General features: G+C 44.4%; 1 protein-coding gene across 4 annotated transcripts in view; it reads left to right on the forward strand.

Moving 5' to 3' along the window:
* washc4 (WASH complex subunit 4) overlaps nt 1-13,798 on the forward strand; it is a 180,805-nt gene that overhangs the window by 142,725 nt on the left and 24,282 nt on the right. For all 4 annotated transcript variants that reach the window (XM_038810878.1, XM_038810879.1, XM_038810877.1 and 1 more), the window contains 3 exons: nt 2,166-2,232; nt 2,311-2,397; nt 8,241-8,388. In XM_038810878.1, coding sequence (XP_038666806.1) covers nt 2,166-2,232; nt 2,311-2,397; nt 8,241-8,388 — 302 coding nt within the window. The remainder of the gene's footprint in view (nt 1-2,165; nt 2,233-2,310; nt 2,398-8,240; nt 8,389-13,798) is intronic.

Consider the following 13,798-nt stretch of genomic DNA (forward strand, 5'->3'; position numbering starts at 1 on the left):
ACATGGCCATTTCCTCCCTGCCTGACAGGAACATGCCTATCATGGGCACGCGGTATTTGTTGAACAAGCTCCACTTTTCATTTGTGCCTCTCCTTGACAGTTTCTGTTCCCATCTTAGAACATAGAACAGTACAGCACAGAACAGGCCCTTCGGCCCTCGATGTTGTGCCGAGCAATGATCACCCTACTCAAACCCATGTATCCACCCTATACCCGTAACCCAACAACCCCCTAACCTTACTTTTTAGGACACTACGGGCAATTTAGCATGGCCAATCCCCCTAACCCGCACATCTTTGGACTGTGGGAGGAAACCAGAGCACCCGGAGGAAACCCACGCACACACGGGGAGGACGTGCAGACTCCGCACAGACAGTGACCCAGCCGGGAACCGAACCTGGGACCCTGGAGCTGTGAAGCATTTATGCTAACCACCATGCTACCGTGCTGCCCTAAATCTTATGCTCCCTAATTCTTGCCTAATCGCATCAGAATTACCCCTCCCCCAATTAGAAACCTTGCCCTGCCGTATGGCCCTATCCTTCTCCATTGCAATCGTGAAAGACACCGAATTGTGGTCACTATCTCCAAAGTGCTCTCCCACAAACAAATCTAACACTTGGCCTGGTTCGTTACCCAGTACCAAATCCAATTCCCCCCCCCCCCCCCCCCCCCCCCCCCACAAAAATTGCCCCATCCGAACTGTTCGACCTATCGAGGTTCCAATCAGTATTTGGAAAGTTAAAGTCACCCATGACAACTACCCTGAGACCTCCACACCTATCCATAATCTGTTTTACAATTTCTTCCTCCACATCTCTATTACTATTTGGGGGCCTATAGAAAACTCCTAACAATGTAACCGCTCTTTTCCTATTTCTAACTTCGGCCCATATTACCTCAGTAGGCAGATCCCCTTCGAACTGCCTTTCTGCAGCCGTTGAACTGTCCTTGATTAACAATGCTACTCCTCCACCTCTTTTACCACCTTCCCTACTCTTACTGAAACATCTATACCCCGGAACTTCCAACAACCATTCCTGTCCCTGTTCTAACCATGTCTCCGTAATGGCCACAACATCGTAGTCCCAAGTACCAATCCGCGCTCCCAAGTTCACCATCCTTATTCCAGATGCTCCTTGCTTTGAAGTAGACACACTTCAACCCACCTTCCTGTCTGCCGGTACACTTCCGCAACCTTGATACCCTCCTCAGTACCTCACTACTCTCAACACTGGCTTCTGGACTACTGCTCATTTTCGCATCCCCCTGACAAATTAGTTTAAACCATCATGTCTGTACAGGTCCCACCTTCCCCAGAATGTGCTCCAATTATTCACGTAACTGAAACCCTCCCTCCTACACCACCCCTGCAGCCACGTGTTTATCTGCACTCTCACCCTGTTCTGGCTCTTAGCTTCCAGCCTAGCTCCCTAAGTTCCTGTTTTAAATCCCTGTCCCTTCTCTTACCTAAGTCGTTTGTACCGATGTGTACCACGACTTGTGACTGTTCCCCCACCCGCTTAAGGATTCTGAAAACACGGTCTGAGATGTCACGGACCCTGGTACCCGGGAGGCAACATACCATCCATGAGTCTCTTTCGTTGCCACAGAACCGTCTATCTGTCCCTCTAACTATCGAGTCCCCAATAACTATTGCTCTCCTACTCTCCCTCCTTCCCTTCTGAGCCACAGGGACGGACTCACTGCTGGAGATCCGTTCACCGGGCTTCCCCCTGGTCGGTCGCCCCCCTCAACAGTATCCAAAGAGGTATACCTGTTACTGAGGGGAACGACCACAGAGTTTCCCTGCACTGACTGCTTCCTCCTAGCCCCTCTCACCGTCACCCATCTATCTTGATTCTTCGGAGTAACTACATCCCTGAAGCTACTATCTGTGACCACCTCTGCCTCCCGAATGATCCGAAGTTCATCCAACTCCGGCTCCAGTTTCCTAAAGCAGTTTCTGAGGAGCTGGAGATGGGATTGGCAGTGCTGGCAAATGGATTGGTTATGCTGATCAGGTCTTTCATGCATTGGTCCAGACCAATGGGCCGAAGGTCCTCTTCTGCACTGTATGATTCTGTGATTCTTGAAGAGAGCATTTGATGTTTGTAGGTTTGATGAATGTGTATTGTTTTACGAATAAATGTTGTTTCTTTTAGGAAACGCAATGGGCTATGTTCGGATGATTCGATCTGGTGGACTACATTGCTGTAGTAATGCAATAAGGTATGAAATATAAAAATGTTTACAACTGTTCAAACCTGACTCCAACATCAAGCTTACACTGACTCAATTCTGATTCAGATTTGTTCCAGACTTGGAGGATATTGTTAACTTTGAGGAGCTTGTGAAAGAAGAAGGACTTTCAGAGGAAACTCAAACAGCCGCCAGGTAATGTGAGCAATGGTTGGTTAGAGTTAAAGTCACACCTTAATCCTGGAGAAGTACTATCAAACCAAGTAACATCAGTATGGTGCAAGTTAATCAACAGCACACATTTCAGGAAGCGTAGAGGCGAACATTCCCCTATCTACATCATAAGAACATAAGAACTAGGAGCAGGAGTAGGCCATCTGGCCCCTCGACCCTGCTCCGCCATTCAATGAGATCATGGCTGATCTTTTATGGACTCAGCTCAACTTTCTGGCCTGAACACCATAACCCTTAATCCCTTTATTCTTCAAAAAACTATCTATCTTTATCTTAAAAACATTTAATGAAGGAGCCTCTACTGCTTCACTGGGCAAGGAATTTCATAGATTCACAACCCTTTGGGTGAAGAAGTTCCTCCTAAACTCAGTCCTAAATCTACTTCCCTTTATTTTGAGGCTATGCCCCCTAGTTCTGCTTTCACCCGCCAGTGGAAACAACCTGCCCGCATCTATCCTATCTATTCCCTTCATAATTTTATATGTTTCTATAAGATCCCCCCTCATCCTTCTAAACTCCAATGAGTACAGTCCCAGTCTACTCAACCTCTCCTCGTAATCCACCCCTTCAGCCCTGGGATTAACCTTGTGAATCTCCTCTGCACACCCTCCAGTGCCAGTACTCAAATAAGGAGACCAAAACTGAACACAATACTCCAGGTGTGGCCTCACTAACACCCTATACAATTGTAGCATAACCTCCCTAGTCTTAAACTCCATCCCTCTAGCAATGAAGGACAAAATTCCATTTGCCTTAATCAGCTGTTGCACCTGTAAACCAACTTTGTGCGACTCATGCACTAGCACACCCAGATCTCTCTGCACAGCAGCATGCTTTAATATTTTATCATTTAAATAATAATCTTGTTTGCTGTTATTCCTACCAAAATGGATAACCTCACATTTGTCAACATTGTATTCCATCTGCCAGACCCTAGCCCATTCACTTAACCTATCCAAATCCCTCTGCAGACTTCCAGTATCCTCTGCACTTTTCGCTTTACCACTCATCTTAGTGTCATCTGCAAACTCGATGATTCTCGACAGGAGCGAGAGTAACAGGGTAGTTGTTATGGGGGACTTTAACTTTCCAAATATTGACTGGAAATACTATAGTTCGAGTACTATAGATGGGTCAGTTTTTGTGCAGTGTGTACAGGAGGGTTTTCTGACACAATATGTAGACAGGCCAATAAGGGGCGAGGCCACATTGGATTTGGTACTGGGTAATGAACCCGGCCAGGTGTTAGATTTAGATGTAGGTGAGCACTTTGGTGATAGTGATCACAATTCGGTTATGTTTACTTTAGCAATGGGCAGGGATAGGTATATACCGCAAGGCAAGAATTATAGCTGGGGGAAAGGCAATTATGATGCTATTCGGCAAGATTTAGGATGTATAGGATGGGGAAAGAAACTGCAGGGGATGGGTACAATCGAAATGTGGAGCTTTTTCAAGGAACAGCTACTGCGTGTCCTTGATAAGTATGTACCCGTCGGGCAGGGAGGAAGTTGTCGAGCAAGGGAACCGTGGTTTACTAAGGAAGTTGAAGCACTTGTCAAGAGGAAGAAGAAGGCTTATGTTAGGATGAGACATGAAGGCTCAGTTAGGGCACTTGAGAGTTACAAGTTAGCCAGGAAGGACCTAAAGGGAGAGTTAAGAAGAGCGAGGAGAGGACACGAAAAGTCATTGGCGGATAGGATCAAGGAAAACCCTAAGGCTTTCTATAGGTATATCAGGAACAAAAGAATGACTAGAGTAAGATTAGGGCCAATCAAGGATAGTAGTGGAAAGTTGTGTGTGGAATCAGAGGAGATAGGGGAAGCATTAAATGGATATTTATCGTCAGTGTTTACACTGGAGAAAGACAATGTTGTCGAGGAGAACACTCAGGTTCAGTCGACCAGGTTAGATGGAATTGAGGTTCAAAAGGAGGAGGTGTTAGCAATTTTGGAAAATGTCAAAATAGATAAGTCCCCTGGGCCAGATGGGATTTATCTAGGATTCTCTGGGAAGCCAGGGAGGAGATTGCAGAGCCTTTGTCCTTGATCTTTATGTCGTCTTTGTCGACAGGAATAGTGCCGGAAGACTGGAGGATAGCAAATGTTGTCCCCTTGTTCAAGAAGGGGAGTAGAGACAACCCTGGTAATTATAGACCTGTGAGCCTTACTTCGGTTGTGGGTAAAATGTTGGAAAAGGTTATAAGAGATAGGGTTTATAATCATTTTGAAAAGAACAAGTTGATTAGCGATAGTCAACACGGTTTTGTGAAGGGTAGGTCATGCCTCACAAACCTTATTGAGTTTTTTGAGAAGGTGACCAAACAGCTGGATCAGGGTAAAGCTGTTGATGTGGTGTATATGGATTTCAGTAAGGCGTTTGATAAAGTTCCCCACGGTAGGCTATTGCAGAAAATAAGGAAGTATGGAATTGAAGGTGATTTAGTGGTTTGGATCAGTAATTGGCTAGCTGAAAGAAGACAGAGGGTGGTGGTTGATGGCAAATGTTCATCCTGGAGTTCAGTTACTAGTGGTGTACCGCAAGGATCTGTTTTGGGGCCACTGCTGTTTGTCATTTTTATAAATGACCTGGAAGAGGGTGTAGAAGGATGGGTTAGTAAATTTGCAGATGACACGAAGGTCGGTGAGTTGTGGATAGTGCTGAAGGATGTTATAGGATACAGAGGGACATAGATAAGCTGCAGAGCTGGGCTGAGAGGTGGCAGATGGAGTTTAATGCGGAAAAGTGTGAGGTGGTTCACTTTGGAAGGAGTAACAGGAATGCAGAGTACTGGGCTAATGGCAAGATTCTTGGTAGTGTAGATGAACAGAGAGATCTCGGCATCCAGATACATAAATCCCTGAAAGTTGCCACCCAGGTTAATAGGGCTGTTAAGAAGGCATATGGTGTGCTAGCCTTTATAAGCAGGGGGATTGAGTTTCGGAACCACAAAATCATGCTGCAGCTGTACATAACTCTGGTGCGGCCGCACCTGGAGTATTGCGTGCAGTTCTGGTCACCACATTATAGGAAGGATGTGGAAGCTTTGGAAAGGGTTCAGAGGAGATTTACTAGGATGTTGCCTGGTATGGAGGGAAGGTCTTACGAGGAAAGGCTCAGGGAATTGAGGTTGTTTTTGTTAGAGAGGAGAAGGCTGAGAGGTGACTTAATAGAGACATATAAGATAGTCAGAGGGTTGGATAGGGTGGACAGTGAGAGTCTTTTTCCTCGGATGGTGATGACCAACACGAGGGGACATAGCTTTAAATTGAGGGGTGATAGATATAGGACAGATATCAGAGGCAGTTTCTTTACTCAGAGAGTAGTAGGGGTGTGGAACGCCCTGCCTGCAACAGTAGTAGACTCGCCAACTTTGAGGGCATTTAAGTGGTCACTGGATAGACATATGGATGAAAATGGAATAGTGTAGGTCAGATAGGCTTCAGATGGTTTCACAGGTCGGCGCAACATCGAGGGCCGAAGGGCCCGTACTGTGCTGTAGTGTTCTATGTTCTAAACTTGGACACATTGCCCTTGGTCCCCAACTCCAAATCATCTATGTAAGTTGTGAACAATTGTGGGCCCAACACGGATCCCTGAGGGACACCACAAGCTACTGATTGCCAACCAGAGAAACACCCATTAATCCCCACTCTTTGCTTTCTATTAATTAACCAATCCTCTATCCATGCTACTACTTTACCCTTAATGCCATGCATCTTTATCTTATGCAGCAACCTTTTGTGTGGCACCTTGTCAAAGGCTTTCTTGAAATCCAGATATACCACATCCATTGGCTCCCCGTTATCTACTGCACTGGTAATGTCCTCAAAGAAATCCACTAACTTAGTTGGGCACGACCTGCCCTTTATGAACCCATGCTCCGTCTGCCCAATGGACAATTTCTATGCAGATGCCTCACTATTTCTTCCTTGATGATCGATTCCAGCATCTTCCCTCCTACCAAAGTTAAGCTCACTGGCCTATAATTACCCGCTTTCTGCCTACCCCCTTTTTTCAACAGTGGTGTAACATTTGCTAATTTCCAATCCACCGGGACCACTCTAGAGTCCAGTGAATTTTGGTAAATTATCACGAGTGCATTTACAATTTCCCTAGCCATCTCTTTTAGCCCTCTGGGATGAATTCCATCAGGCCGGGAGACTACTTTTAGCCCCATTAGCTTGCCCATCACTACCTCCTTAGTGATAACAATCCTCTCAAGGTCCTCACCTGTCATAGCCTCATTTCTATCAGTCACTGGCATGTTATTTGTGTCTTCCACTGTGAAGACCGACCCAAAAAACCTGTTCAGTTCCTCAGCCATTTCCTCATCTCCCATTATTAAATCTCCCTTCTCATCCTCTAAAGGACCAATATTTACCTTAGCCACTCTTTTTTGTTTTATATATTTGTAGAAACTTTTCCTGTCTGTTTTTGTATTCTGAGCATTCCAAAAGTGGCTGAACCAAAGTCTTATACAACTGTAACATGACCTGTCAACTCTTGTACTCAATACCCCTTCCGATGAAGGAAAGCATGCCGTATGCCTGCTTGACCACTCTTATTGACCTGCGCAGCCACCTTCAGGGTACAATGGACCTGGACTCCTAGATCTCTCTGTACATCAATTTTCCCCAGGGCTTTTTCATTTACCGTATAATTCGCTCTTGAATTGGATCTTCCAAAATACATCACCTCGCATTTGCCCGGATTGAACTCCATCTGCCATTTCTCCGCCCAACTCTCCAATCTATCTATATTCTGCTGTATTCTCTGACAGTCCCCTTAACTATCTGCTACTCCACCAATCTTAGTGTCATTTGCAAACTTGCTAATCAGACCACCTATACCTTCTCCAGATTATTTATGTATATCACAAACAAGGAATTTTGGCATGTCAGCTATGACTCTCACGAACTTCTACAGATGCACCATTGAAAGCATTCTTTCTGGTTGTGTCACAGCTTGGTATGGAGCCTGCTCTGCCCAAGATCTCAGGAAACTACGAAAGGTCATGAATGTTCCCCAGTCCATCACGCAAACCAGCCTCCCATCCATTGACTCTGTCTAAAATTCCCACTGCCTCGGAAAGGCAACCAGCATAATTAAGGACCCCACGCACCCCAGACGTACTCTCTTTCACCTTCTTCCGTCAGGAAAAAGATACAAAAGTTTGAGGTCACGTACCAGCCGACTCGAGAACACCCTGCTGCCATCAGACTCTTGAATGAACCTACCTCGTATTAAGTTGATCTTTTCTCCACATCCTAGCTATGACTGTAACATTACATTCTGTAGTCTCTCTTTCCTTCCCTATGTCTGTATAGCCTGCAAGAAACAACACTTTTCACTGTATCCTAATACATGTGACAATCATAAATCAAATCAAAAAAAGTGAACAGAAGAGATTTATGAGAATAATTCTGGGATAAGAGGTTACATTTCGCTGGATGGGCGAGAGAAGCTGTAGTAGTTCCTCCTGAGAGCAGATGAGGCTAAGCGGAGCTTTGAAAGAGGTATTTAAAATCATGGAGGGTTTAGATGGAGAAGCAATTTTCAATGGTAGAGGGGTCATTAACCAGAGGAGATCATTAAAGGTGATGAACAAGAGGTGACATGAACATTTTTAGAACTGGACCAAAAAAATCAGAACCACTTCCCTACCAGCTGTTTCTGAATTTGTGCTAACCTCCTCGCTCCTTCCTCATGAGTTGAGTTACACTGCCAACTATTTAATAGTTAAATAGATTTTGTTGTTTGTGAAATTTTATTTTAGCTTTCGGTTTTGTTTTAAATGTTAGACAATTGGATGCTGTTCTCAATGATCTCACTAGAAACTCTGCAGAGGGGACTGAATATTTTAAGATGCTTGTGGATGTATTTTCTCCTGAATTCCGCAACTCTAAAAATATGCACCTTCGTAACTTCTACATCATTGTGCCACCGTTGGTAAGTAGACCTTTCTGTTTTATGTTACCCTAATATTTTCTGATATAATAGTTGATGTCACTGACATGAGAAATCATGACCAAATAAATTTAAGGTGAAACATGTTTAACAATTGGGGTTCAACAAGCATGCATTTCATTTTAAAAGAAAACAAGAGCTCAGCCAGCAAGATCCACCCCTGGCTTGCCAGGGATTAGATTAAAAATGAATTTTATGCTTGGGGATTGGAAATGCTGTTAAAGGATAGCCAAAATATTAATAAGGAAAAAAATAGGTTATGTGAATAAACTAGCCAAGAATATAAGAACAGATGGTAAGAGCTTTTTCAATATATATAAAAGGAAGAGAGTAGCTAAAATATATATTGATTCTATAGAGGCAGAGACAGGAGAAATTATCATGGGGGATGAGGAAATGGTAGAAACATTAAACAAACATTTTATACCTGCTGGTAGAAGCTAGAAATTATGTATCAGAAATATAGGGTACCAAGGGACTAATACAAGTAAGGAAATTAAGGTAATGAATGAACAGGTTCTTCCCGGAGGTGGAGGATAGATGTGAACGGTGCCAAGGAGGCCCGGCCAACCACGCCCACGTGTTCTGGTCTTTCCTAGACTTGCTGGGTACTAGACAGCCTTCTTCGAGGCAATGTCCAAAGTGGCGGTTTGCGGGGTATCAGACCAGCCAGATCTCTTCATGGGGAGGAGGGCGGACGCCCTTGCCCTTGCTTCCCTTATCACCCGCCGTAGAATCCTGCTCGGCTGGCGGTCAGCAGCACCACCTAAAGCTGCAGACTGGCTGTCCGACCCATCGGAATTCCTCCAAATGGAAAAAACTTTATTCGCCATCCATGGGTCGGAAGAGGGCTTCCACAAAACATGGGAGCCATTCACCCGACTGTTCCGAGACCTGTTTGTGGCCAACTCATAAATAAATAAGTAGCCAGTAACCAGAGAGAAATAGCCAGGACAAGACAGACAGCTGTGTGCGTGCAGAGTCATTGTGTATATTTAAGGCTGAGATACGTTTTTGATCAGTAAGGGGATCGAGGTTTGCGGGGAAAGGGCAGGAACGTGGACGTGAGGAATGTTGGATCTGCCATGTTCCTAATGAATGATGGAGCAGGCTCGAGGGGCTGAACAGCCTCCTCCTGTTCCTATTTCTACACAAGAACATAAGAACTAGGAGTAGGAGTGGGCAATCTGGCCCCTCGAGCATGCTCCGTCAATCAATGAGATCATGGCTGATCTTTTGTGGACTCAGCTCCACTTTCCGGCCTGAACACCATAACCCTTAATTCCATTATTCTTCAAAAAACTATCTATCTTTATCTTAAAAACATTTAATGAAGGAGACTCTACTGCTTCACTGGGCAAGAAATTCCATAGATTCACAACCCTTTGGGTGAAGAAGTTCCTCCTAAACTCAGTCCTAAATCTACTTCCCTTTATTTTGAGGCTATGCCCCCTAGTTCTGCTTTCACCCGCCAGTGGAAACAACCTGCCCGCATCTATCCTATCTATTCCCTTCATAATTTTATATGTTTCTATAAGATCCCCCCTCATCCTTCTAAATTCCAATGAGTACAGTCCCAGTCTACTCAACCTCTCCTTGTAATCCAACCCCTTCAACTCTGGGATTAACCTTGTGAATCTCCTCTGCACACCCTCCAGCGCCAGTATGTCCTTTCTCAGGTAAGGAGACCAAAACTGAACACACTACTCCAGGTGTGGCCTCACTAACACCTTATACAATTGCAACATAACCTCCCTAGTCTTAAACTGTATCCCTCGAGCAATGAAAGACAGAATTCCATTTGCCTTCTTATTCAGCTGTTGCACCTATAAACCAACTTTTTGCGACTCATGCACTAGCGCACCCAGGTCTCTCTGCACAGCAGCATGTTTTAATATTTTATCATTTAAATAATAATCCATTTTGCTGTGATTCCTACCAAAATGGATAACCTCACATTTGTCAACATTGTATTCCATCTGCCAGACCCTAGCCCATTCACTTAACCTATCCAAATCCCTCTGCAGACTTCCGGTATCCTCTGCACTTTTTGCTTTACCACTCATCTTAGTGTCGTCTGCAACTTGGACACATTCCCCTTGGTCCCCAACTCCAAATCATCTATGTAAGTTGTGAACAATTGTGGGCCCAACACTGATCCCTGAGGGATACCACTCGCTACTGATTGCCAACCAGAGAAACACCCATTAATCCCCACTCTTTGATTTCTATTGATCAACAAATCCTCCATCCATGCTATTACTTTACCCTCATGCAGCAACCTCCTGTGTGGCACCTTGCCAAAGGCTTTCAGGAAATCCAGAGATACCACATCCATTGGCTCCCTGTTATCTACCGCACTGGCAATGTCCTCAAAAAAATCCACTAAATTAGTTAGGCGCGACCTGCCCTTTATGAACCCATGCTGCGCCTGCCCAATGGGCCAATTTCCATCCAGATGCCTTGCTATTTCTTCCTAGATGATAGGTTCCAGCATCTTCCCCACTACCGAAGTTACGCTCACTGGTCTATAATTACCCGCTTTCTGCCTACCCCCTTTTTTCAACAGTGGTGTAACATTTGCTAATTTCCAATCCACCGGGACCACTCCAGAGTCCAGTGAATTTTGGTAAATTATCACGAGTGCATTTACAATTTCCCTAGCCATCTCTTTTAGCCCTCTGGGATGAATTCCATCAGGCCGGGAGACTACTTTTAGCCCCATTAGCTTGCCCATCACTACCTCCTTAGTGATAACAATCCTCTCAAGGTCCTCACCTGTCATAGCCTCATTTCTATCAGTCACTGGTATGTTATTTGTGTCTTCCACTGTGAAGACCGACCCAAAAAACCTGTTCAGTTCCTCAGCCATTTCCTCATCTCCCATTATTAAATCTCCCTTCTCATCCTCTAAAGGACCAATATTTACCTTAGCCACTCTTTTTTGTTTTATATATTTATAGCGAGAGCCTTCTCCCGCGGATGGAGGTGGCTAGCACGAGGGGACATAGCCTTAAATTGAGGGGTAATAGATATAGGACAGAGGTCAGAGGTGGGTTTTTTACGCAAAGAGTGGTGAGGCCGTGGAATGCCCTACCTGCAACAGTAGTGAACTCGCCAACATTGAGGGCATTTAAAAATTTATTGGATAAGCATATGGATGACAAGGGCATAGTGTAGGTTAGATGGCCTTTAGTTTTTTTTCCATGTCGGTGCAACATTGAGGGCCGAAGGGCCTGTACTGCGCTGTATCGTTCTATGTTCTATGTTCTATAGAAACTTTTCCTATCTGTTTTTCTATTCTGAGCAAGTTTACTCTCATAATCAATATTACTCTTCTTTATAACTTTTTTAGTAGCTTTCTGTTGTCCCCTAAAGATTTCCCAGTCCTCTAGTCTCCCACTAATATTTGCCACTTTGTCTGCTTTTTCCTTCAATTTGATACTCTCCCTTATTTCCTATCCACAGTCGATTTTCCCTCTTTCTACCGTCCTTCCTTGTTGTCGATATAAACCTTTGCTGAGCACTGTGAAAAATCACTTGGAAGGTTCTCCACTGTTCCTCAACTGTTCCACCATTGCTCCCAGTCTACCTTAGCTAGCTCTTCTCTCACCCCATTCTAATCTCCTTTGTTTAAGCACAAAACACTAGTGTTTGATTTTACCTTCTCACTCTCCATCTGTATTTTAAATTCCACTATATTGTGATCGCTCCTTCCGAAAGGATCCCTAACTGTGAGATCATTGATCAATCCTGTCTCATTACACAGGACCAGATCTAGGACCGCTTGTTCCCTCGTAGGTTCCATTGCATACTCTTCTAGGAAACTATCGTGGATACATTCCATAAACCCCTCCTCAAGGCTGCCTTAACCGACCTGGTTAAACCAATCGACATGTAGATTAAAATCCCCCATGATAACTATTGTACCATTTCTACATGCATGAGTTATTTCTTTGTTTACTGCCTGCCCCACCATAATGCTACTATATGGTGGCCTATAGACTACTACTATCAGGGACTTTTTCACCTTACTATTCCTTATTTCCACCCAAATGATTCAACCGTATCCTCCAAAACACCGATGTCATCCCTTACTATTGCCCGGATGTCATCCTTAAATAACAGAGCTACACCACCTCCCTTACCATCCACTCTGTCCTTCCAAATAGTTTGATACCCTCGGATATTTAACTCCCAGTCTTGACCATCCTTTAACCTGTTTCTGTAATGGCCACTTAATCATAGTCATTCACGACGATTTGCGCCATCAACTCATTTACCTTATTCCGAATACTAGGAGCATTTTGGTAAAGTACACTTATTTTGGCTTTTATACCTCTTTTTTGAATCTTAACACCTCAATCAGTAACCTTTCCTAAGTTCCTCTTAACTTTTCTCCTAATTTTCCTTGTCGTTGAACCCATATCTTCATGTAACAATCTGCCGCGTTGCTTACCATTAATGTTTTTACTTCCCCTTTTAGTCTTTTTAGTATTACTGGGCCTATTCCCTGAGCTCCCCTCAGTCACTGTACCATGTACTGTTGCCCTTTTTGATTTTTGACTATGGCTTCACTGCCTTACACTTTCCCCCTTACTGCCTTTTGTTTTTGTCCCTGTTTCACTACCTTCCGACTTCCTGCATTGGTTCCCATCCCCCTTATTAGTTTAAACCCTCCCCAACAGCTGTAGCAAACCCCCCCCCCCCCCCCCCCCCCCCCCCCCCCCCCCCCCGGACATTGGTTCCAGTCCTGCCCAGGGGCAGACCGTCTGGTTTGTACTGATCCCACCACCCCCAGATCTGGTTCCAATGTCCCAGGAATTTGAATCCCTCCCTCTTGCACCATATCTCGAGCCACGCATTCATCCCATCTATCCTGATATTCCTACGAAGACTAGTTCGTGGCACTGGTTGCAATCCTGAGATTTGAGGTCCTACTTTTTAGTTTAACTCCTAACTCCCTGAATTCAGCTTGTTGGACCTCATCACGCTTTTTACCTATATCGTTGGTGCCTATGTGCACCACGACAGCTGGCTGTTCACCCTCCCCCCTGATCTTTTTGAGGACCTTTATGGTCGTCTAGTCTTATTTAGGACTTAGATTAGATATTTTCTTCAACGGGTTGTAAATCTGTGAAATTCTCTCCCCCAGAGAGTTGTGTTTGAATATATTTAAGGCAGAAACAGATAGATATTTGAGCTCTCAGGGAATCAAAGGATATGGGAGTTGGTGGAAAATTAAATGAATGCTAAAAATTCTTTATTGGCCTTTGTTGCAAGAGGATTTGAGTACAGCCGTAAGGTCTCTTTTTGCAGTTGTAAAGAGCCACGGTGAAACCACACTTGGAGCATTGTGTACAGTTTTGATCATCTTTCCTCAGGAAGGATA

Source organism: Scyliorhinus canicula, chromosome 11, assembly GCF_902713615.1.
Source record: "Scyliorhinus canicula chromosome 11, sScyCan1.1, whole genome shotgun sequence".
Classification (NCBI taxonomy): domain Eukaryota; kingdom Metazoa; phylum Chordata; class Chondrichthyes; order Carcharhiniformes; family Scyliorhinidae; genus Scyliorhinus; species Scyliorhinus canicula.